The sequence below is a fragment of the Camelina sativa genome, chromosome 1 (assembly GCF_030686135.1).
Source record: "Camelina sativa cultivar CO46 ecotype springtype chromosome 1, ASM3068613v1".
Lineage (NCBI taxonomy): Eukaryota > Viridiplantae > Streptophyta > Magnoliopsida > Brassicales > Brassicaceae > Camelina > Camelina sativa.
This window is the reverse complement of record NC_141880.1, coordinates 14,740,801-14,761,618: the sequence shown is the minus strand read 5'-3', so window position 1 is coordinate 14,761,618 and position 20,818 is coordinate 14,740,801. Positions and strand designations below refer to the sequence as shown.

Genomic DNA, 20,818 nt, shown 5'->3' with positions numbered 1-20,818 from the left:
TAGATAGTATTTTAAAAAAAATTAATTTTACATATTCGTAATATTTTGAAATTTTATTAAATTTATATATATTAATTATAATATTTAAATAAATGTGAATCAAAGTTCTTCTTACGTTAGTTGTAATTAAAGTCTATAAATTATGTAGAAGCCCATACCTAGTTGTATAAAATAAAATAAGATTTTGCACTATATTAGAAACACTAAAAAATAAAACCTAATGAGAAAAGGATTGCAAAAGGTGAATGTAATTGCAAAAAGGAATACTACATTATAATATTATGTATACATAAAAAAAATATAACTTACGTACGATTCATCTAGATAAACTTTAACAAAAAAAAAACGGTTTATCAAGGAACTAAACTAACAACAAAATCCTAAAAGGACTATGATAAGAGCTTGTAAATATATATAAACAGGGCACATACGTGAGTTCTTTTTCACCAACACATTCTCAGAGTTCATATATCTCATCATCTTTCTACATCTTCCTCCTATCCATACGATTCGAATCATGGCCAGAAAGAATATCTTTGGCTTCGTGCTTATGATCATGTTTTTCTTGGGTTCCAGCTCCGCTTAAATCTACAAAGTTGGAGGTTCCAATTATGGCTGGACGGTAAAGGACGATTCTTGGGCTGAACATATGGAATTCCATGTTGGAGATTCACTAGTCTTCGAATCTGATCAGAACGTCAACGACGTCACTCAAGTTTCTAACGCTTTAGAGTATGAGTCATGTGATAATTCTTCTCCTAAAGTTGTTTACAACACAGGACACGATGTCGTAACCTTCACGGAACCAGGACATCACTATTTCATCACCTCAAACCATATTCAATGCGTCTGGGGAATGAAACTCGATGTTCTTGTCGTCGATGACCCGTCACGTCCGAGTCCTCCACCACCATCACCGCCGAGGAAGATCAATGGCCCATCACGTCCGATTCCTCCACCACCACCGAGCAAGATACTTCCTTCTGCTGGAAGGATTTACGAGGTCGGTGACTCAAGCGGATGGAGCGTATATAACAGTTTCTACTATACCAAGTGGAGTGACGATAAACAATTTCGTGTTGGAGATACTCTCTTTTTCGAATACAACAAGCACATCAACGACGTTAGAGAAATCAGCGATGAACTTGAGTTCGAATCCTGTAAACCAACTTCAACTGTAGCCGTGTACAAGAAAGGGCACGATCTCGTTAAGCTCACAAAACAAGGAGTGCATTATTTTGTAAGCTTAAAGACCGGTCTCTGTCAAGCTGGGATTAAACTAAGTGTAACGGTGCAACCATCAACCGAAGATGTTACTTTGCCGAGTGTTCCCAAGAAGAAGATGAAGTCGTCACCTATTTACCACCTCAACAGATGGTGGTTACGCATTTTCAGACCTCATCACTAAGCATTTGGAGCATTGATTACTTTAGTGTTATTGAGAGTTTTTTTTTTTTTTTTTTTGGCTTTTTGGTTTTATTTTTGTTACTCGTTAATTTTGTGGCTGGATCGAATACATTGCTTCGTTTTAGATGTTTTCATATGTTTTTCTTTTATTTTTCAACATTTCTATTTACTTTGATCATGAGAATGGCCATAAATTCATAAACATGAACACGTAGCATATGACATGTCCCTGTGTTAGATTCTGAGGAGCAATTGAAACCCTAGTATAAACAATAGCAAAAGATTAGTGAAGAATTTAACCCAAAATTTATTAATTGGATCTATCAATGCATATCTACTTATTTAAAGTACAAAAAACTTTCCGTGACAAATTTATGTACATATATATATATATATATTACAAATTTGAGATATACATGTAAAAGATTTTGAAGGCCTGATTACAAAAATTGTAAGAAAAAATTACAAAAGCGTTCACAAAAGCTTAGCTCCAAAACCAATGGGCTTTCTATTAACACATTAGACTTCACTATTCTTGGCCCATAACTAAACGAGTGAAACGACAGCGTTACTTCAGTCAAATATGAAATATCTAACCAAACACACAATATATTCTCTGCCTTGGATCCACGCAACTTTTAACCCGAGTTAGATTCAACACTAACCACAGTTAACACAAACCCTCTTAATCTCCTTACACGTGTACAAATCAACGGTCATAAAATTCTTTCCTTTTCACTAGCCTTCCTCTATATAAAACAGTACAAAACCCTAATCTCTCACATTCACATTCACAACAAAACACAAAACACAAACCTTTCTTCTTCGTCGTCTTCTCCGATCAGATCATGGGCAACCCTAAAGTTTTCTTCGACATGACCGTCGGTGGGCAACCAGCTGGTCGGATCGTGATGGAGCTTTACGCAGACACAACACCAGAGACCGCCGAGAATTTCAGAGCACTCTGTACCGGAGAGAGAGGAGTGGGCAAATCCGGTAAGCCGTTGCACTACAAAGGATCGAGCTTTCACCGTGTGATCCCCAAATTCATGTGCCAAGGAGGTGACTTCACAGCCGGGAACGGAACCGGAGGCGAGTCTATCTACGGCATGAAGTTTAAAGACGAGAACTTTATCAAGAAACATACCGGACCAGGTATACTGTCTATGGCCAACGCTGGTCCGAACACGAACGGATCTCAGTTTTTTATCTGTACTGAGAAGACTTCGTGGCTCGATGGGAAACATGTTGTGTTTGGTCAAGTTGTTGAGGGTTTGAATGTTGTTAGAGATATTGAGAAGGTTGGATCTGATGCTGGAAGGACCTCCAAGCCTGTTGTCATTGCTGACTGTGGTCAGATTTCTTAGATCTGTCTTGTCTCTGAGAGAGAGAGAGAGAGAGTGGTGATGATGAGTATTACAATGGTAGCTTTGTGTTGTTTCTTTTGATGTTTTTTTCTGGTTTGTGTTCTTTTGGATTTCGATGTTTTTTTTTCTTTTTGCTCTTGTGATCGTTATGAGTTTGGCTACCATTGAATAAAAATGAGAATAATTCGTCTTAGGTTTATTATTATTACTTCTTCTACTATTATTAAGCATCATCGTCTTAAGAATCGAAGCTTCATATAAGCAGTAGACTTAAGTTGTAATTGGATATGGTAAAGCACTAAAAGCTTAGATGCATCTTAGAATAGTCAAGTTTCGTATACAATAATGTTTATGTGAAGTAGACTTAGTTCTTATTGGATATGGTAAAGTACTGAAATTTTGGACTATGTGACAAAAGAAAGTATATTGTTTTTATATGAAATGGATGTGATTGGTCTGGTTTATAGGTGTCAGGGCATGGAAAAGGGTGCAACTTTATTGATATTTTTCGTTTAAGTCTTTTTGCTATGTGGTCATGTTTTGCACACGAGGAAGAAAGTGAAACCAGAACCCAAAATATGAGTTAGCAAGGACGGCCCATTTATAGTTTTATACAATATTGTACACTAAATTTTTGAGGCCCAATTACATTTCTTTGCGTTACCATATAATGCTAGGATGTTCAATGGCAGGGATAAATTGATCAAAACCGAATTGAGCTGATCGTTCCAAAAAACCATATCATAATATTGGTTTAAAGTGATTCATCTTTTCTATATCCAGAAAAATAAACAAATTTGAAACCGTGGGAAAGAAAAAAAAATCAATCTATACTGAGTATTTTTTTCTAAAGATTTAAGGATATACTTTAGAAAAATACAAACCCAAACCAAAATTGGAATGATATAAAAATATGTATACATAAGTTTTTACGTTAGATACTATTCTCTTCATTTCACACAGGAAAAAATCCTACGTTTTCTAGAAAAATATCGTTTTGAGGTTTTAATTTTGTTTAACAGTTTTTAAGACTAAAAATCTTTTAATTTGTGTGAATTGTGAAGCATGTCAAAATAACATTCATTGTGAAACATAATAAGTATCATCGATAAATCGGAAAAACCAAAAATCTAAAAAAAAAATAGCACTCTTATTTGCAATGAGATGTCGTAGCTTTACACCATATATAGCAGACTAGTAGTGTTGTATATTCGTATTTTCTCAACCTGATTAACTTATGAAACCAATAAACTTGTTTACCATCATGGAAGAACATAAGACTTGATGTGAAATAATTTAACAACAAAATAAACATCTTTTGATTTAGCATAACAGATACAAATTGCATGACATTCCTACACTATATGATCTTTCTTCTTATATCAAGAAAACAGCCAAATATCTCCAAGAAAAATTGCAAGAACAGTGTACAACTACTACAATATGTTAAAAAACTTGTAAAAATACGTGCGGGTAGGGTCGTGTAAAATTTATTTCTTCTCTTTTTTATTCACACTTCACATGTTCTGTGTGGAACTGTGTTCACACAGTAGTTAACAGCTTGACACAACCATTATCTCGTAAAAGGCTTTGACACAACCACCATATTCATACAAAGTCTTGATTGTATTGATTGCGTTAGAGCCAACACAACACCTTCCAAAACCACTAAAATATATATACTATATAAAGAACAGCAAAATTTATTGCTCAGCACATAAGGTTAGGGAGATCATTAAGAGTCCATTACGAAATTTGGAGGCTGGAACATATATTAATATTCTTGACTCGTACGGATGCTCTCATGTTCATACACATAAACACTGTTTTTTTTATAAAAAAAATGTCTTTGTCAACAACCTCAATTAATATTTAGCAGTTGATGGTTGGAGAAGAGCTTTTTATTTACTCTTTTTTATCGTCTGCCTTTTAAAGACTACACCATAACTACACATCTCTCTTCTTATTCTTTATTGCTAATAGCTTCTGAGCATCAATGGATCCATATCATAATAATTTCCTCTTTGTATCCTTTCTCATTCTTTGTTTAGCCGCTAATGAAGTAGCCGGATACGCCACGGTCACAGGCTCAGTGTTTTGTGACCAATGCAAGGATGGAGAAAGATCTTTGTTCGATTTTCCTGTCTCCGGTAATAATAGTTAATAACATTTTTACATTGTTGTCTAGCTCTGCTTGTGTTCCTTAAGATGTGTTTGTTAATATGCTGCAGGGGTCAAGGTTAGTGTCACATGTTCTGATGGAAATGGACAGGTCTATATGTCGAGAGAAGAGACTACTAATTGGCTTGGAGGTTATGTGATGAGATTTGATGGGACACCGGATCTGAGTAACTGTTATGCTCAGGTTTCAGACAATGGAGCTCAACAAGACCCAAATAGTTGCAGCATTGCTTCAGGTCCTGCTCAGAAACTTAAACTAATGTTCAGCTTTTTTGGGGTTGAAACGTTTGCTACCGATGCGCTTCTTGCTCAGCCACTTCAGCCCAGGTCTTTTTGTCCTAAACCACCAACAGCTCCGGTCATGCCTCCTCCTCAAGTCCCGGTCATGCCACCTCCTCAGGTGCCGGTCAAGCCTCCTCCGCAGGTGCCACAGGTCAAGCCACCTCCTCAGGCCCCGGTCATAAGTCCTCCTCCAGCTACATTGCCTCCTCCTCAGGTCCCGGCCATAAGTCCTCCTCCAGCTACATTGCCTCCTCCTCAGGTCCCGGTCATAAGTCCTCCTCCAGTTACATCACCTCCTCAGTTTAAGCTTCCACCTTTGCCTCCACTCCCTCCAATGCCATTTGTAGAGGCATCAGCTTGTTCTCACCAGTGAGCTTTCTCTCTAATCCATTCACATCATGCCTGGACCTCTGTTTCATATAATTTCATAACATTTTGGCTTTGTGATATATACATAGGTTGTGGATGAAACCTGAGTACAGATGCTACTGGAGAGCTATAGGCCCCGACACAAAGGTCGCTGTTGCATTCGGGCTAGTGGCTGGGAGGAGATACGGTACTGATATGACGATAAGGGAAGCGCTTGACGGTCGAGGAGAAGCCTATAAGACACTCCTAAGAGAGGCAACAACTGCATTACTCAATTCATACAACTCTCTTGGCTTTCCTTACAATTCCATCTCTGTGATCACACATACCAATTTGGCTCTCCTCGGGAATTCGCAGCACGATGTTCTCATGACTGCTATTCGTTTCATCAAGGCTAATTCCGGGACCTGCAGATTCACAGTCTGCAATTGATTGGGTGTGTTTTTTTTGCTTACATACTCTACACTATCTTCTTTTTTCCATTGTTCATGGGCACCTTTTGTAATACTATAAAAGTCTATACTTGATTCATTGGAGAATTTATGGACTATTATTATTATAGTCCCCTATTTGTACTTGTTTACATCTTAAGCATAAAATTAGTATTTATTACAGCAAAGCCTTAAAAAGGTGTTAAAGTGTATGGTGTATTTAAAGTCAAATTTAACATCCGGCACAAATATGAATATGATTATCTGATGCGCCATTGACTGAAGAAAGGACTAAACCAGAGAGAAACATGAACAAAAATAGATATACTTCATTCATAATAGAGATCACAAAGTTTTAGAAATAGAAGGAAAACAACAACCACTGAGCTAGTATATATCAGGCAGGGAACGTGTTATGTTCTGGCTATTTCAAGACACAAGATTTCCTCCAACGATTGGTCTCTTTGCTAGCAAACAACTCCTGCTCAAAACCAAACCACACCAACATCAGCAAAAATGCAAACTCCATTAAGAAAAACCAAAAAGACCAAAATCAGCAAACAAAGCAAGATATAGATCCATAGATATCAGGTTTTGTACCTTTTCAACTCACTCTAACGTGTTCTTGTGACTAATCATTTCCTAATGCTCCATTACAAAGGGACGGAAGTGAAATCAGCCTATATATTCTTCATCATTGTCCATATTGCGTTTGTGGGGAATAATAACTAAGTAGCTTTTTGAAGAGAGGAACAATTGCAACCATAGCAAGTTGGAGCTGCTCTGAGCTGTTTACACGGACACTCACTTGCCCTGCTCCTCTATTATTCAGATTAGCACGAGCAATTAAATTAGAGGAACGTCCAATGGGAACCTGAGACTGTATGTTCCCTCCTATAGCAAGATCACCGTGCCAATCCATAACAGAAAGTCCAAGAGTAGTCAAAAACCGACCAAGCGGATAATCTTTATCCCTCAACTGAGCTTCTAAACTACCACCATAAGCCACATCTCCCCGACTAGTCATTGCTCCACCAGACATAACCATTCTGAACCATTTACTAGCAATTAACTTATCTTCGACTTTCAGCCCCGCCGAAACCGAATCACCCAAGAGAGTTACAGAGAGACCAGCTGCAGCTTTGTTTCTCCTGAAATTGTTGAATCTTGTTTCACTTCGAAGAGTGTAAGCCAATTCCTTTCCAACAGTTTGCATGTCAAAACCTAGGGAAGTTGATTTACCCTCTCCATGCTTAACTGAGCTTGCCATTTCCAACTGCACATTTGCATCCTTTTTGTCTTTTGTGACTTGGCCTGAGACAGATATTGGTATTTTTTCTTTTACAACGAAGAGGCGTTCTGCATTCACACCTTCATAACCAATATCATGATCCCACCCATGAGTTTCCAGGACTGGCCTAACAAGCCACTGATTGGAGGAATCAAGGTAGCGGTAGCGGTGAGTCGGGTTATCAGAGTCAAAAGACGCAGGTAGAGATAAATCTGGCATGGGAACTGGAACTGATGCAGGTCCACCACTCTCCTCTTCCACATTTTCATTATACCCATCAGGCAAATCTTTAATCTCTGCAGCAAATTTCTTAAACATCTTACGTCTCTTTCTTTCCTCTTTCATTTGCTTCTTCATTAATAGTTTCTCCCGGTACTCCATTTCATCTAGATACTGCTTCTTCTGAGATCTACTAAGCGTAGCCATTTGAGCTTTAGTCAGGCTCTTAAAGGGAGGAAGCTGGTCATACTCTGATTCTTCATCCGAATCTGATGATCCGTCTAAATCATCTTCATCTTCTTCATCACCATACTGTTGTTCAGGAAGCTTCGGCTGTGGTCTTGATTGCAGAAGTGATGAAAGGAGAAATGGTAATGGCGGAGCCTTGGACCGAGCTACAAATGGTCTCCCGGGAATATTGTCTTGTAATTTCAGAAGAGCATTTGCTTCTGCTAGAATCTTGGATGCAAATGAGAGTAACAGCAAATGAGGCTTCCACACTTGGCCATTCGGTAATACTCTCTGGCCTGCCCGATTAGTCCTGCAAGCAGAGTGATTCTCAACTAAAGAAACAGGGTTCATGAGCCTCATATCTCCAGCTGCTTGGCGAATGGCCTGCTGGATGACATGAGAACGTTGTGTTACAAACATGTCATAGCTAGAAGCAGTGCCATTTGGGCCATCTGGTGGAACAGAAGCGGCATTAGTCAAACCCACAATGGCATTAAACCATATCGATGGACCAAAAACATCACTGATGGTGCGCAGGAGAGGCATGTCACCAGAATCTCTGCTTTGCATATCCAACCTATCAAGATATAGTACAATGTCAGGTGGACTCTTCTTGATGAAAGCCTTAACAGAATTCAGGATCTTCTCATTCTTGGCTTGATCAGACCAGGAAGGTAAGAGACCAGGAGTGTCAATCACCCGTACCTTAATTCCCTGAACAAAACCCTCAACATCTTGAACCCTCTTTGTCCCCATCTGGAATGCATCGGTACAAAATTTCACTTCATCGAATATAGAATTGATTGTTGCACTTTTACCAACCCCACTTTTACCGAGCACCATAATCGTACAAGAAAAATCAAGTGGATCCTGTCCAGCTGCCTCGAGCTGTTCTGCCATGGCACTGGCACGATCAAAACTAAAAGCACCAACACGGCTTCCATTTCTCCCCCTCAACTGCTCAGCCAATCCAAGCCTGTATAAAACCTGAGCAACTACAACATTATGCGGGGTTTGCCCTAGTCTATGTGCAAGCCTCAAAAATTTTACCCTGATCAACTGAAGCTTCTCACGGGTCTCATCATGCTCATCAGTCTCCGCATTGGTAGAGTCCTCAGTTTGCTGAGACTGATTGTGAGACACATTTCCATTGACACGAGACTGTTGAGGAGCACGTGGTGCAGGTTCCAAAAGAGGAGAAGCACGACCAAGACCTGCTGGACGAGCAGGTGGTAATGCTGCAGGATTGCTTCTCGACTCTGCTGGTGAAACAGAACTTACTACCTCAGATTCTCTACCCACATGTGAGTTTTCCTTAATCTCTGGATCTAAATTTACTCTGCTGCTTTGCTGCTTCTCAACTTCCGTTTTAGGTTGAGGACTCTGCTGAACATCATGTCCTCCATTAGGATTTTGAACTGCCCCGTTTTCTCTACAAGTTACCCCAGGGGAGCTACTATTGCTGTGAAGTTCAATAGACTCAAGATTTGAGTTCGGTGAAGAAGGCAACTGTTGCTCTGGTTTCAAACAAGTATTGTCCCCTCCCTTATCCCTGGAACTAGAATTATCCAATGGAGATGAAGTCTCAGTACTTGCCACTCCAATACTATTGTTCTCAGATTTATCACCTGAAGCATTTTCAACAATTTTACTAGTGTAGTCGACACCGGTCTCACCAATTGTTTTTGCCTCAGACTCATTGTCAATACATACTGAACCCTTCTCAACACTATTCGTATTTGCTCCTTCATTTCCCTTAACCTCTTCTTCTGTACGTATGCCATCAACTCTTTCCTCCCAACTTTCGACTTCAATGCCATCATCCCATGGTTCCTCAGGCCCAACAGCTTCTGAGATAACTTCAGCCGCTAGATCTTTATTCTTAGGAGAGTTTACTCCATTTTCCGAAAAAGAACGAGTCTTTCCGTTTTCAATAGTCACACCCTCAGACGTTAAACTGGAACCATTGGAATGAACAATCTCAGTGTTCTCAACAACATCCAAGCTTGATTCAATTTGACCATAACTATTTTCTGCACCTGCTTCCCCGTTATCACCATTCATTTCAGGAATCAAAGAATCAAATTCAGCTTCTTCATGCCTCTCTCCAACAACCTTCAAATCTTTCACTCCCCCTTCGGTGCTACTTGTTTCATCCAGATCATCACCCACTGCCTCTTCAAAATCCTCCACTTCATTCTCATCCTTCAAAGGTGAATCCTTTTGCAATTGATCGGCTTCAAACGATTCACGTTTTGTACCCTCCTCCTGCTCATCATCATCTTCTGAACCAATAGCTTCCATAAAAACCTCATCTTCGTTATCATCCCTAGTTTTATCAGATCCCACCAAGTCATTCTTCACTACTTGCTCATCCTCACCAATCTTTATTATATTCTCTTCCTTATCTGACCTAACCACAAACTCAGTCCCATCTCCCATTTTCTAGATCACCACCGCTACAACTAAAACAAACAAAAAAGATCCCATTAATTCATAAATCACAAATCACAAAATCATTGCAACTAAACCAAATCAAAATAAGCTCTTACTCATAATCCAACAACCCCCAAAATACAAAAACAAAAACAAAATTGAACACACAGCTAAAAAAACCCCTAGATCAGAGCTAATCACCACAACAAATCCACGTATCCGTTACCAATCCCAGAAACTAAAATTCAATTGTACTGAACCAAATCGGCTTAAACACAAGTATATATATACTGATAGGGATCTCCAAAACACACAAAGAATAACCAAAAAGTAAACAGAAGAGAAACGAAGAAGAAGGAGAGTTAGAAATGGCGAAGAGCTTACCAGAGAGGGTTCGTTAGAGAGAGATAGAAATGGAGAGAGAAGGTGAAAAAGTGTGAAGATCCTTCATGCGCTTTACCGGCTGCGAGCCCCTGCGACTACGACGGGAGAAAAGGAGATAAGAGACGTTCATCAACGGTCCTGATCGTTTTGGGTTTAAGCATCGTACGGTGGATGATGCAGTCGTGAAATGATACTGACGTGGACAAAAATAAAGTAGAGTGTGAGAAGCCGTGATGGGAATAGGAAAACCCTCGTGTGTCAATTAGATTCAACCAACCCGGTCCGGTTCGGTTCGGTCCGGTCCGGGTTTGATGAATCAGATTGATTCAACCGTTTTTTCATTCTTTCTAACTAGCAAAATTTCAGTAGTCCTTTATCATAGAAGTATAGAACCAATGATGATGTTTTTGTGTTAATCTTTAAAGGACTAAACATAAAACTCACAACAACAACAATAGATCCTGTTTTGGACGGTCCGGTCCGCTCCATTGTCGGATCCCAAAATCTCCATTATCATCATTAGCTGCAACAGGATAACTCGATAAGATGTTGCAGCTACTAAGAATCTTCCCATTTCAAGAAGTTGCTAGCTTTCCATTAATCTTAGGTGAATCTAAAACACTCTGTCTGCTGATACACATCCAAGTTCTTGAAGACTCTTCATTGTTTTCGCATGAAACCGGGACATGCCATGACCCTTTCTCTGATTCCTGATTTTGTGGAGGAAATAAGTTAGAAACTATCCATTTCGTAAAACCAAGGAAACAAAAGGGACTGAGATGGTAAACAAACCTGCATCACAACGGAAAAAGGCGACGGCATTTCAAGATTCAGATTACCTTTCACAAAAGTATACCGGACCTGTACCAAAACCATAAAACCAAAAGCTAATTGTAGATTTCTCATTATGATACTTTTACTATAAAAGTTTCATATTTACATAGTATAAGTTAAGAACTGTACCTGATGCCTTTCTTTCCACTTTTGGAAAAAACTGCCCCCTAACAGTTCAAAAATGTGGTCTCTCATCTCATCATTTGTAACAAGCAAACACTTGAGCTTAGCAGCAGCATACAGCCAATACCTGGAAAGGTAAAAAAAAAACAGCAAAAGATGAGTGTGGTAACCAAATATTGTTTGTTTTTTCAAACTAATGGTATGTAACGTAAGAGAAGCTAAATTTCATACCAGTCATCATTGGAGCCTAGTGGAGTTGCATATAAGACACCGTTACTAATCCATTCTTCAACCAGATCCCGGTGGGTTGGGTTTTCTAAAAGCGCCCTGACCCGTCTCTTGTGCAATAGAATCAGGGGCCATTTGCTATTACCACTTTCATGGTAAAGTTCATTCACCACAGATTCAAGCTGCACTATGTACGTTGTCAGTATTGCAGGAATGGTTTCACAAAAGAAAAATATGTAAAAATAGATGAGAACCTGTGGAAGACTGAAACCGCCATCTGCAAAATTTTGTTGGTAGAGCCCAATATTGGCTCCATCTACTATAGCTTCATAATCTCCATGCTTCTCAAGCCAGCCCTGGCATATATAGATAAGCAACATCAACAAAAATTGAAAATTGAATACTCAACATAAATGTTCTTTGTAATTTTCAACCTAAGAGAATCGACTTTGAAAAACAATTCTTTCTCTAACCTGAAACTCGCTGAACACTACCGTTGCCTCGCATGAATCCAACTTTGCCTTCCTCTCCATAGCCAAAGCCACCAAAGAATCCACAAACTTCTGTGTTTCTACCTCATTGGTATCTACACAAGCCAACTGCTCACTGCAAGTCAAACATCTTCCGGTTGAGCTAACATTACCTTTCTTTACAATCCATTTACCCTCCCCAACCCATCCATGCCCGTGCCACCCACCTCCATTCTTCAAAACAGCTTCTCTAAGCATCCAAACATCAGACCCAATTCCATTATCACTAACCTCACCAGCTTTCTCTCCATAGAACCATTCCTCGATAATTTTCGAAGTTTCTTCACAAATGCAGCCAACATATTCCCTTAATTTATGTAAATATCTATAAACCTTGTTTCCTCGTCCCGTGGCAGCGCTTACCTTCAACAGAGCCGTGATCTCGGCCTCCTCCAATGCAATACCTGCAGCAGCCATGTGCTCTTCCACCTCATAACCCTTTTCAGCCTCCAATCTCTCGCAGAAACATAGCAAAGCAGGCGCATAGGTCCTCAGACGGGGAATGGATACACCGCCAACAGAAACAAAGTCCTTGACAACCTTGAAAGCATAATCACCATCACCCTTAGCAGCAGCTAGACGAGCTACTGAAGTGATGGATGCCTCATTAGGACTTATCCCGGAACTAACCATACAATCAAAAATCTTAAAGCCACGATCAACGGCAAGTTTTTGAAGAGATGTGTCACTAATGCAAGCTGAGCATAGGTAAAGAAGGGTCTGAAAATGTTGCTGGTTGAGGCGTACTTCACTAGAAGTGACTGCTGCATCATAAAGAGCTAAGGCAGCTGAGAGGTCCTTGGACTTGGAGCATGAATTGAGATTGAAGAGGAGGTTTGCTTCTGGGTTTCGGCTTACCTTCTTCTTCTTGTTGGGTTTTGAAGGGCTTTCGTCCTGGTGACGAGAGCGGTGTTGATCAGAAGCAGCCATGTATTATATACTATATATCTCAAAAGCTACAAGCTTTGCATTGGCAGAAACTAGAAGATGAAACCCCTGACCCTGACAAGAAAAATGCCACAAAATTTAAATCAGCTGAAACAAACCAACTGATACAATTCCAAAATCAATCTTTTTTACAAAGATTCAAACTTGAGACATCAGCTTGTATCAAAGCTGCACAAGATCGCCCAAAATCAAAAAAAAAATAATTGAACTTTTCTTGAAAGTGAAAAGAAAGATACAAATTTTAGAATCTCTATGTATTCTGCTATAGATTGCTCTAACTATTTCTAGTTCTCCTGAGTTTTTCAATTCCAATTCTAAACCAATTACAAAACATATATTAGTTTCAGTTCCTAAAACAGAACAAAGAGTTTACCTTTTTCCGAGTAAACGAAGCCGGCGAGAGAAACTAGCTGGCGGACGTTTAAAGCGATTAGACGGTGGCGCGACGTCGATGCGTGGAGGAGAGACCACACCAATTCGACAAAAGAGCACGGCGGCGATTCACTACTGAGCAGCAAAGATTTGAAACTGAACCGGATTGCTTATCGGGTTTTGAATTGTCGATCCCGGTTTAGCGTAATCTTGGTTAAGTTTTTTGATTTTTTTTTAATTGTTGTAAGTTGTAATTGACCCGGTTTAGCGAAATCATCAATCATCATGTTGAACCGGTCATCAGATTTATATAATTCTTTTTATTTTTCAAAAAAGAGATGTAATACCATCATTCATGCATATCATTTCCGAAATAAATATTTCTTTCTTCACTTCGATTATTAATCAATACATTTCATGCAATAACTTACAATAGTTATTAACTTTTATTATTTTTTTGCACAATAATTTGTTTCATAAATTCTCCTTAACTGTTCGTCAAAAAAAAAAAAAAAAAATCTCCTTAACTAAAAAACTAGTCGAAATTAATTTTAAGATTGAAGATTCAATATATATATATATATATATGAAATTTTTAAGTTTTCTACGATATTATTTCTACTTTGGAGCTTGCTTAATAACACCACTTTTGGCATTTATCATTAAGTTTCATTAGTACGTATGTACATTCTAATACAGATTAGAAATCGAACAAATATAAAGCATGTTGGCCAGGTCGGGATGGTCCATGTAAGTCTTTTTATTTTTCTCACGATCAAATGAAAGGAAGTGTATCCAGTATGCGTAAATCAAGTTAGCATGAAGAAGTTGGAGAATAATACACGAATTGAATGAGAAGAGTTGTAGATGAATAAGTTTTAGTTGAACGAAATAATAGTGATGAGAATTTAGAACGACACTAGGCAAAAGACGAGTAGTAAAAATAATGAAGAAAAAAAATGATTATCCATTATATAAAACAATAATAGCTGCTGCAAAATCAAATTTATTATTCATATGATTATTAAAAAAACAAAATTACAAACGATTGACTACTAGACTAAGAAGGCTTCATTATTGTTGTACCATTCCACCAAAGATAGTTTCCAAATCCTCAAATCGATTAAAGATATTGAGAACACGAAGCAATTTGCTAAAGGGCGTCATCTCACTCTCCAAGATATCCAACAAGTCGTTTATTAGGCTGAGTGGCTTTTGCAATTTCTGAAAAAGGCGATACAATGTTTTGACAGTATCGAAAAAACTGCGAACATTAGCAATAGCCATAGCAAAGAAATTGCAAATTTTAGCAATAACCATAGCAAAAAAATTCCAAATTTTAGCAACGGTCATAACAAAGAAATCACGAAACTTTAAAAACACCGCAACAAAGAAGTTGCGGAGCTTAGTAATGATGGCATCAAAGAAACCACGAAGCCTGGTAACCGCAGAGGACAGTGTTTCTTGGACCCTTTCAACAATTGGAGAGATGAAGTTATGAACCATGTTTTTCGCAGAATCCAACCATTTTGCAACTCTCGAAAACAAATTTCTCCAAAACATTTTTTTTCTTCTTTTTCTCTACTGCTATAGTGATTGAAATATGAAAGGTAGTTAAGAAAATAAAGCGTTATGGATGGTTCTTTTATATGGGAGTGGCGTTGTTTGTGCCAATAACATGGTCAATGTGTGTATGTATATGTGACCGTCAAAATTCTTGAACTTTAATTATGGTCATATTCAAGTTTCCATGTATTAACTACTCAGTATTGCAACAAGTAATTTATTGAACGGTGAAATCTCGGTGAGTTTCTGCTTTATTTTTTGTATTCATGACTAAATTCATCAATTGTATAGAAACAACGTATTCATCTGTCTCTAATTACTGTATTATGGCTAATAGGTTGCTGGCTGCAAAGACTCGAGTCGGGTCAGGTCCTGAATGATTTAGATCGACTTTGGTCCATAATATTACGTCAAGAAAAGGATAGAAAAGTACTGGACTTGGCAACATCAAAATGTCTAATAACATTTATATATAATTAACTAGGATTTAACCCGCGGTACACCGTAGAACTATATTTTTAAAACTTTAAATATTTAAAATATGTATATTATATTTGTTTGTTATTTTGCTGTTGTTTTATTAATTTTTAAATTATACCTATAACTATTTATTGAATTTACGGGACGATTTTAATGTTCATATATGATTTTAAATAAAATTGTTAAGTTTTTTTTTTATTTTTTTAATATAAATGTTACTATGTTATCTAAGTTTTGACTTGCTTACACCGTTTGATTGTGTTTTTTATGTAGAATATATAGAGATATGTGAGAAGAAATAATTATTTTATGTGTTTAATGTATATAAAAATTAATTATTTTCATTTTTAATTTATCAATTAAAATTTATTGTTATAAAAGTAAATAGATCATGTTACTATGCAGTGCATCTATATATATAAATATATATATATAGTGTTTAAAAGAGAATAACAATTAATTTAGCCGAGATAATTTACGGAAACTATATTATCACTTTCAATAAATGTAGAAAATATTAAATGGAAACTATTAATTAAGCCGAGATAATTTAGGGAAACTAACAGATTTTTTCTCTAAAAATCTATTAAAATAGGTTTAAAGATTTTTATGGCATTAAAAATTTAACGTGTAGAGTTGTTTGTGGAAAAATTGAAATGTATAGATGTTGCCAACTATTTATGGCAATAAACGTATCAAATTAGGTAGATTTAAATAGTTCCATTAATTAAATTTCTACGAAATGTTATTTTAGGAAAATTGTTAGAGGTTAATGTTATAAATAAAACATATTAAATAAGCAAAACTTGAAGGACATAAACAAAAATGTACTTCAAAAATAATAATATAGATTCTGAACAAAATCTTCAAATAAAATACATTGGCGGTGCTCCTACAAGGCTACAACAATGATCACTGGTACTTGAAATCTTAATTCAACAATATCTTGAATTCGATATTGTATCATGTCTAAAAGAATCAGCATCTGAAACGTGACGAACAATCAAGTGAGACAGAACTAGATTTACAATTTCTTAACTAAGGCTACCACCAGATTTATTCTTGGACTTTTTGCTAGCGTGGATCTTAGCGTAAATCTCCTTCGTCCTATAAGCCAACACAAGATCCAAACCGACTCCAATAACAGAAGCTAATGCCATGACTATGAAGATGAGACGGTAACAATGAGCTCCAACGCACGTGTTCCCTCCACCTGGAGTTGGTGTAGCCTCTGCATCGTAGAGGAAGCCAGCGAGCAGACCCGAGAAAAGGAACGAGCCAAGTGGCAAGTTAAGTACTAAGATGTTGTAGATGAGACCGTAGTATTTGAGACCAAAGAGTTCAGATGCTGTTGGTACTGTTATGGCTAGACGAACACCGTAACAAACTCCAACCACCATTGAACCGATGTAGAGTGAGTTTGGCACGGCTAAAGCCATTAGTATATACCCAACGGCCATAAGGATTTGAGAGGCTGCGTTCCACAGTGGTCTTGGTGTTCCAGCTTTCCTATAAGAGAACAAATTTACATTCTTTTGGTTAGTAAAGTATAAAATCAACATGCTTATTGATACGATCTACGTGATACTGATACATAACTTTTTAATTTTTTTGTTTAAAAAAAAAACAAAGTAAAAATATCTAAAGAATCCAAAGGAAAATTAAGTAGGCACGGCACGTGAAGAGAAATTTATGAGTCTGGTCCAAAATAAGGAAAAGATCAAAATATTGGATTTGGACATGTCTATGTAAAAGAACAAAACTTAGTTAAATGAATCAACCAGAAAATTCTAAAAGATCCCTTTTCTTTATATGAGAAAAATCATTAAAGGAAGAAGAAAATGCAGAAGGGAAAAAAAGATTTACAAATCAGAACGCATTGAAGTTTGCATGTCCATATATGAGAATGAAAAATTAACACGTCACGTTACAGCTATGTAATGAATATTAGTAATTAATGTTAGAATGAGAGTTGAAATGATATTTTCAATTGTAGCATCGTTCAGAACGAGACAGAGTAACAGTAAACTATGGCAAAAAATGCATAGAGAGTTAAAAGGAGAACTTACTTGAGAAAGTATTCGGAGAGAGTACCGGAGAGAATGCGACCGAAGAAACCCCAAATACTAGTCATGGAGACAAAGATTGAAACATTTGTGTAGCCAAGGGCAAGACCAATCTGACCCATATTGTTCATCACAGCTAAACCAGTTCCTACACCACACAGAAACGACACGAAAAGCACCCAAAAGTCAACTGTCATTATTGCTTCCATTATAGTGTGGTCTTCTCCCAACACCGGTCTCTTCTTCTCCATCCTTTCCTCTTCAGCAGCTACAACAATTACTTCTTTCTCCGCCGCTGCGGCCGCGATCTCTGATCTGAGCAACGGTTCTTGGATCCGTCCTTCTAAGTCATCACCTTGTTCACCATTGTTCAAGCTCTTGATGAAAGAGTGGAAAGGTATAGCGATTGGAGAAGCTAATAAGAAGAGAAGTATAGAGGCGAAAGCAACAGAGAACACTCCGGTTTTGATTCCTATGATGTCGTAAGACTGAAGGTACACAGCAACAACGACTGCCACAATGTTGAACACCGCGAAGTAACGAGTCTCTTCGTTCTCCTCTTCAGCGGAAGAAGCCGGTGGGATCTCACGGAGGAAAAAAACCGCCGTGAGACATACGGCGAAAGGCACGACCGCTAGTAAAACCAAAAACGACGCCGGATCGTTTGAGAACAGAGCAGTACATAGATCTGTGAATATAGCAGTGCTTAAACCGACGTATCCTTTCAAAATCCCCGAGACTGGACCACGGTTTCGTCGGAAGTTGCGTATGCAAGTCACTAAAACCGCCGTGTTCATCCACGTTGTACTGTTCCCTCCCATACAGAGGAATATACACATCTGAAAAATTCAAGAAGTAAAAAAAATATATATATAAGATTTGGATTTGTAACATTTTTGTACTAATAACATCCACCGGCAGAACTGAGTAACCATTCATCGAAAAATTGGTTGACAAAAAAAAAACTAGCAAAAAGTTGTTGTTAGTACCTGCCAATAAGAGATTGGTTGAATGGTGCGGCTAACAACAAGCCATTGTACACCATAACCAAGAAGACCCTCGAAGCAACCTATAAGAAGGATGACAGAAGTTGGAAGACGATCAGAAGCGAGACCAGCGAGGATTCCGAAAGCTTTGCCGACATCTTTAGCAACGGATAAGTTATTGAGCTCGAGTTGGTTAAGGTTCATGAGAGACTTGAGAGCGCCGGAGTAGTTGGAGAAAGTGTAGTTGTTGCCGGAGATGGCTTGAACCCAAACCGCTGTTACAAATCCAAGCCATTTTAGAGAGGAAGAAGAAGAGAAAGATCTTCGGAAACCCATTGTTAGAAAAAAAGATTAAAGTGTGTGTGGGTCGTGGAACCTCGCCTTATGGACGGTTTTTATAGAAATATAAAAAGGGAAAAGGGTTTTATTCTTTTGCGTGTTTTTTATTTTATTTAATTCATTAGGTTTTGACATTTTTGTCAAACAATTGTAAATATCAAGTTGTCTTGTATACAAAGAAAAAAAAAATAACAATTGTATATTTTAATTTTAACATGTGGGAATGAGACCAGGGAAGGTGCGTACGACACCGACATATGTACGGTTAAAGAAGGTGTATAAACCGTGGATGTATTATTATGACACGGAATATTAAAATACGGCGTGCTCATATTTTGTGTTTTTACTTTCTCCGGTCGTTTAATAATATAGTAGGTGACCGACTTGGGGATGGATCATAGATGTATCTTTTAGGAATATACGGTTTGATATATTACTCAATTCCGACCCGTTCTATAAAGTCTTGAGTATCCGGAAATTTAAATACAGAGAGATACTTGTTAATAAGCTGTTACGGATGAATGTATTGGGAACTTGAAGACTTTCTCCACTAGAGATAGAAGCGTTCTTCGAAGTTCGAACTATTTGAATAGTTAAAAAAAAACGTTGTTTTGAAAAGTTGCTTGTAATATTCAATCGTTTTAAAAATATAAGAAAGAAATAAATTTATTGAAATAAGATTACAAAGACTATGGAAATTACGGATTGAAAATCGTAAACCAAAATATAGTTAAAGAAAAATGAATACTGAAGGCTAGATATAATATTGTTAGTGAATTCAACAAATCTCTTCTATGTAGTTGGCTTATGAGTTTATGAATAGCAAGATAAAATCACAATATTTGATTATAAAATCGGCATACTAGATCTACATCATATTCTCGAAACTTATTTTTTATCAAGAGAGGCAAAAAAGATTTGCTATAATTTTTTTCTGTTTTGAAAATTAGATGATTTTAGAAAAGTAATCGAAATCGGAATTAGAAGCTCTCCAAAACTTTTATAATCTTGCTTCCATAACGCGTCTAAAACACTTCAATAAGAGACTTTTAAAATATTTATCTCTGTATAAGTGGTTTAATTATTTTTTTAAACTAAAATTTAATTCAATAAATATATTAATATTTTATATGTTGGTACTGTTCTAATAGTGTAACTCTATTTTTTTTGATAAATTCCAAAAAATAGTTAAGAATTTGACCATTTAAAATTTTTAAAACTTGATGACACATCTAACTTTTTAAGGTCTAATTTCTGAACACTAATTCGAATTTCACTGACAAGATGTTTAGACAAATTTTATACCCCAACCGTCCACTATTATAGACTTCGCCATAAACTTACAAGGAACACTCACTCAAATCTCAATCATAACTTAGTCTATCTATACTATTAAAAAAATATATAGAAAAACATGCTCAATAACCAAATTCATCTTATTTTATTTAAATTAAATTATATGTTGCCATTTTTGTCTAGATTCACGGTGTTGCCGTCGTCTTCAAAAGATCTTATAAGAGAAAGATTGTTTTAATATTTGGGATTGAATCGGTTACAGCTAGCTTGTCAGGTAGACAACCCCACGATCATGAAATGATGAAACTATAAATTTCAGCAAAATAATATTAAGATAATCGTAAGTTTATCAATAAATCGATTGATAAAAAGAAGATAATTGTCAAAGACATTTTTTATTTCCATTTTCCAATATTGCATCAGAAATATTATACATCTAATATGTAATAAAC

At 37.1% G+C, this 20,818-nt stretch overlaps 4 protein-coding genes and 2 pseudogenes across 7 annotated transcripts; 3 read left to right on the top strand and 3 right to left on the bottom strand.

The window, feature by feature from the left end:
• Positions 1 to 517: 517 nt before the first annotated feature.
• On the top strand, positions 518 to 1,408 carry LOC104708588 (blue copper protein-like; annotated as a pseudogene).
• A 590-nt stretch (positions 1,409 to 1,998) lies between these two features.
• Positions 1,999 to 2,967, top strand: LOC104792161 (peptidyl-prolyl cis-trans isomerase CYP19-1). Its single transcript, XM_010518234.3, has one exon. The coding sequence runs from the start codon at positions 2,256 to 2,258 to the stop codon at positions 2,772 to 2,774; it is 519 nt and encodes a 172-aa protein (XP_010516536.1). The 5' UTR covers positions 1,999 to 2,255; the 3' UTR covers positions 2,775 to 2,967.
• A 1,522-nt stretch (positions 2,968 to 4,489) lies between these two features.
• LOC104792154 (uncharacterized) lies at positions 4,490 to 6,225 on the top strand. The gene is made up of 3 exons (XM_010518222.3): positions 4,490 to 4,924; positions 5,006 to 5,606; positions 5,696 to 6,225. The coding sequence occupies exons 1-3, from the start codon at positions 4,771 to 4,773 to the stop codon at positions 6,036 to 6,038; spliced, it is 1,098 nt and encodes a 365-aa protein (XP_010516524.2). The 5' UTR covers positions 4,490 to 4,770; the 3' UTR covers positions 6,039 to 6,225.
• Positions 6,226 to 6,346: 121 nt separating this feature from the next.
• Positions 6,347 to 10,695, bottom strand: LOC104792138 (translocase of chloroplast 132, chloroplastic pseudogene; annotated as a pseudogene). 2 transcript variants are annotated; one of them, XR_015562251.1, is made up of 3 exons: positions 10,599 to 10,695; positions 6,638 to 10,243; positions 6,347 to 6,518 (listed from the first exon to the last, which is right to left on the bottom strand). The product of XR_015562251.1 is annotated as a translocase of chloroplast 132, chloroplastic pseudogene, transcript variant X1 (transcript). The 2 variants fall into 2 exon arrangements; XR_015562254.1 differs by having other exon boundaries at positions 6,638 to 10,237.
• Positions 10,696 to 10,950: 255 nt separating this feature from the next.
• LOC104792130 (proteinaceous RNase P 2) lies at positions 10,951 to 13,849 on the bottom strand. 2 transcript variants are annotated; one of them, XR_015562257.1, is made up of 7 exons: positions 13,635 to 13,791; positions 12,257 to 13,315; positions 12,038 to 12,139; positions 11,787 to 11,970; positions 11,562 to 11,682; positions 11,391 to 11,459; positions 10,951 to 11,308 (listed from the first exon to the last, which is right to left on the bottom strand). XR_015562257.1 is itself a non-coding variant. In XM_010518190.3 (7 exons), the coding sequence occupies exons 2-7, from the start codon at positions 13,241 to 13,243 to the stop codon at positions 11,174 to 11,176; spliced, it is 1,593 nt and encodes a 530-aa protein (XP_010516492.1). In that variant the 5' UTR covers positions 13,244 to 13,315; positions 13,635 to 13,849; the 3' UTR covers positions 10,951 to 11,173. The 2 variants fall into 2 exon arrangements, 1 of the variants encoding a protein (XP_010516492.1); XM_010518190.3 differs by having other exon boundaries at positions 11,787 to 11,965; positions 13,635 to 13,849.
• A 2,658-nt stretch (positions 13,850 to 16,507) lies between these two features.
• Positions 16,508 to 19,245, bottom strand: LOC104792123 (protein NUCLEAR FUSION DEFECTIVE 4). The gene is made up of 3 exons (XM_010518177.3): positions 18,735 to 19,245; positions 17,749 to 18,584; positions 16,508 to 17,188 (listed from the first exon to the last, which is right to left on the bottom strand). Exons 1-3 carry the CDS (start codon positions 19,065 to 19,067, stop codon positions 16,714 to 16,716), a joined length of 1,644 nt encoding a protein of 547 aa, XP_010516479.1. The 5' UTR covers positions 19,068 to 19,245; the 3' UTR covers positions 16,508 to 16,713.
• Between the last annotated feature and the right edge of the window lie 1,573 nt (positions 19,246 to 20,818).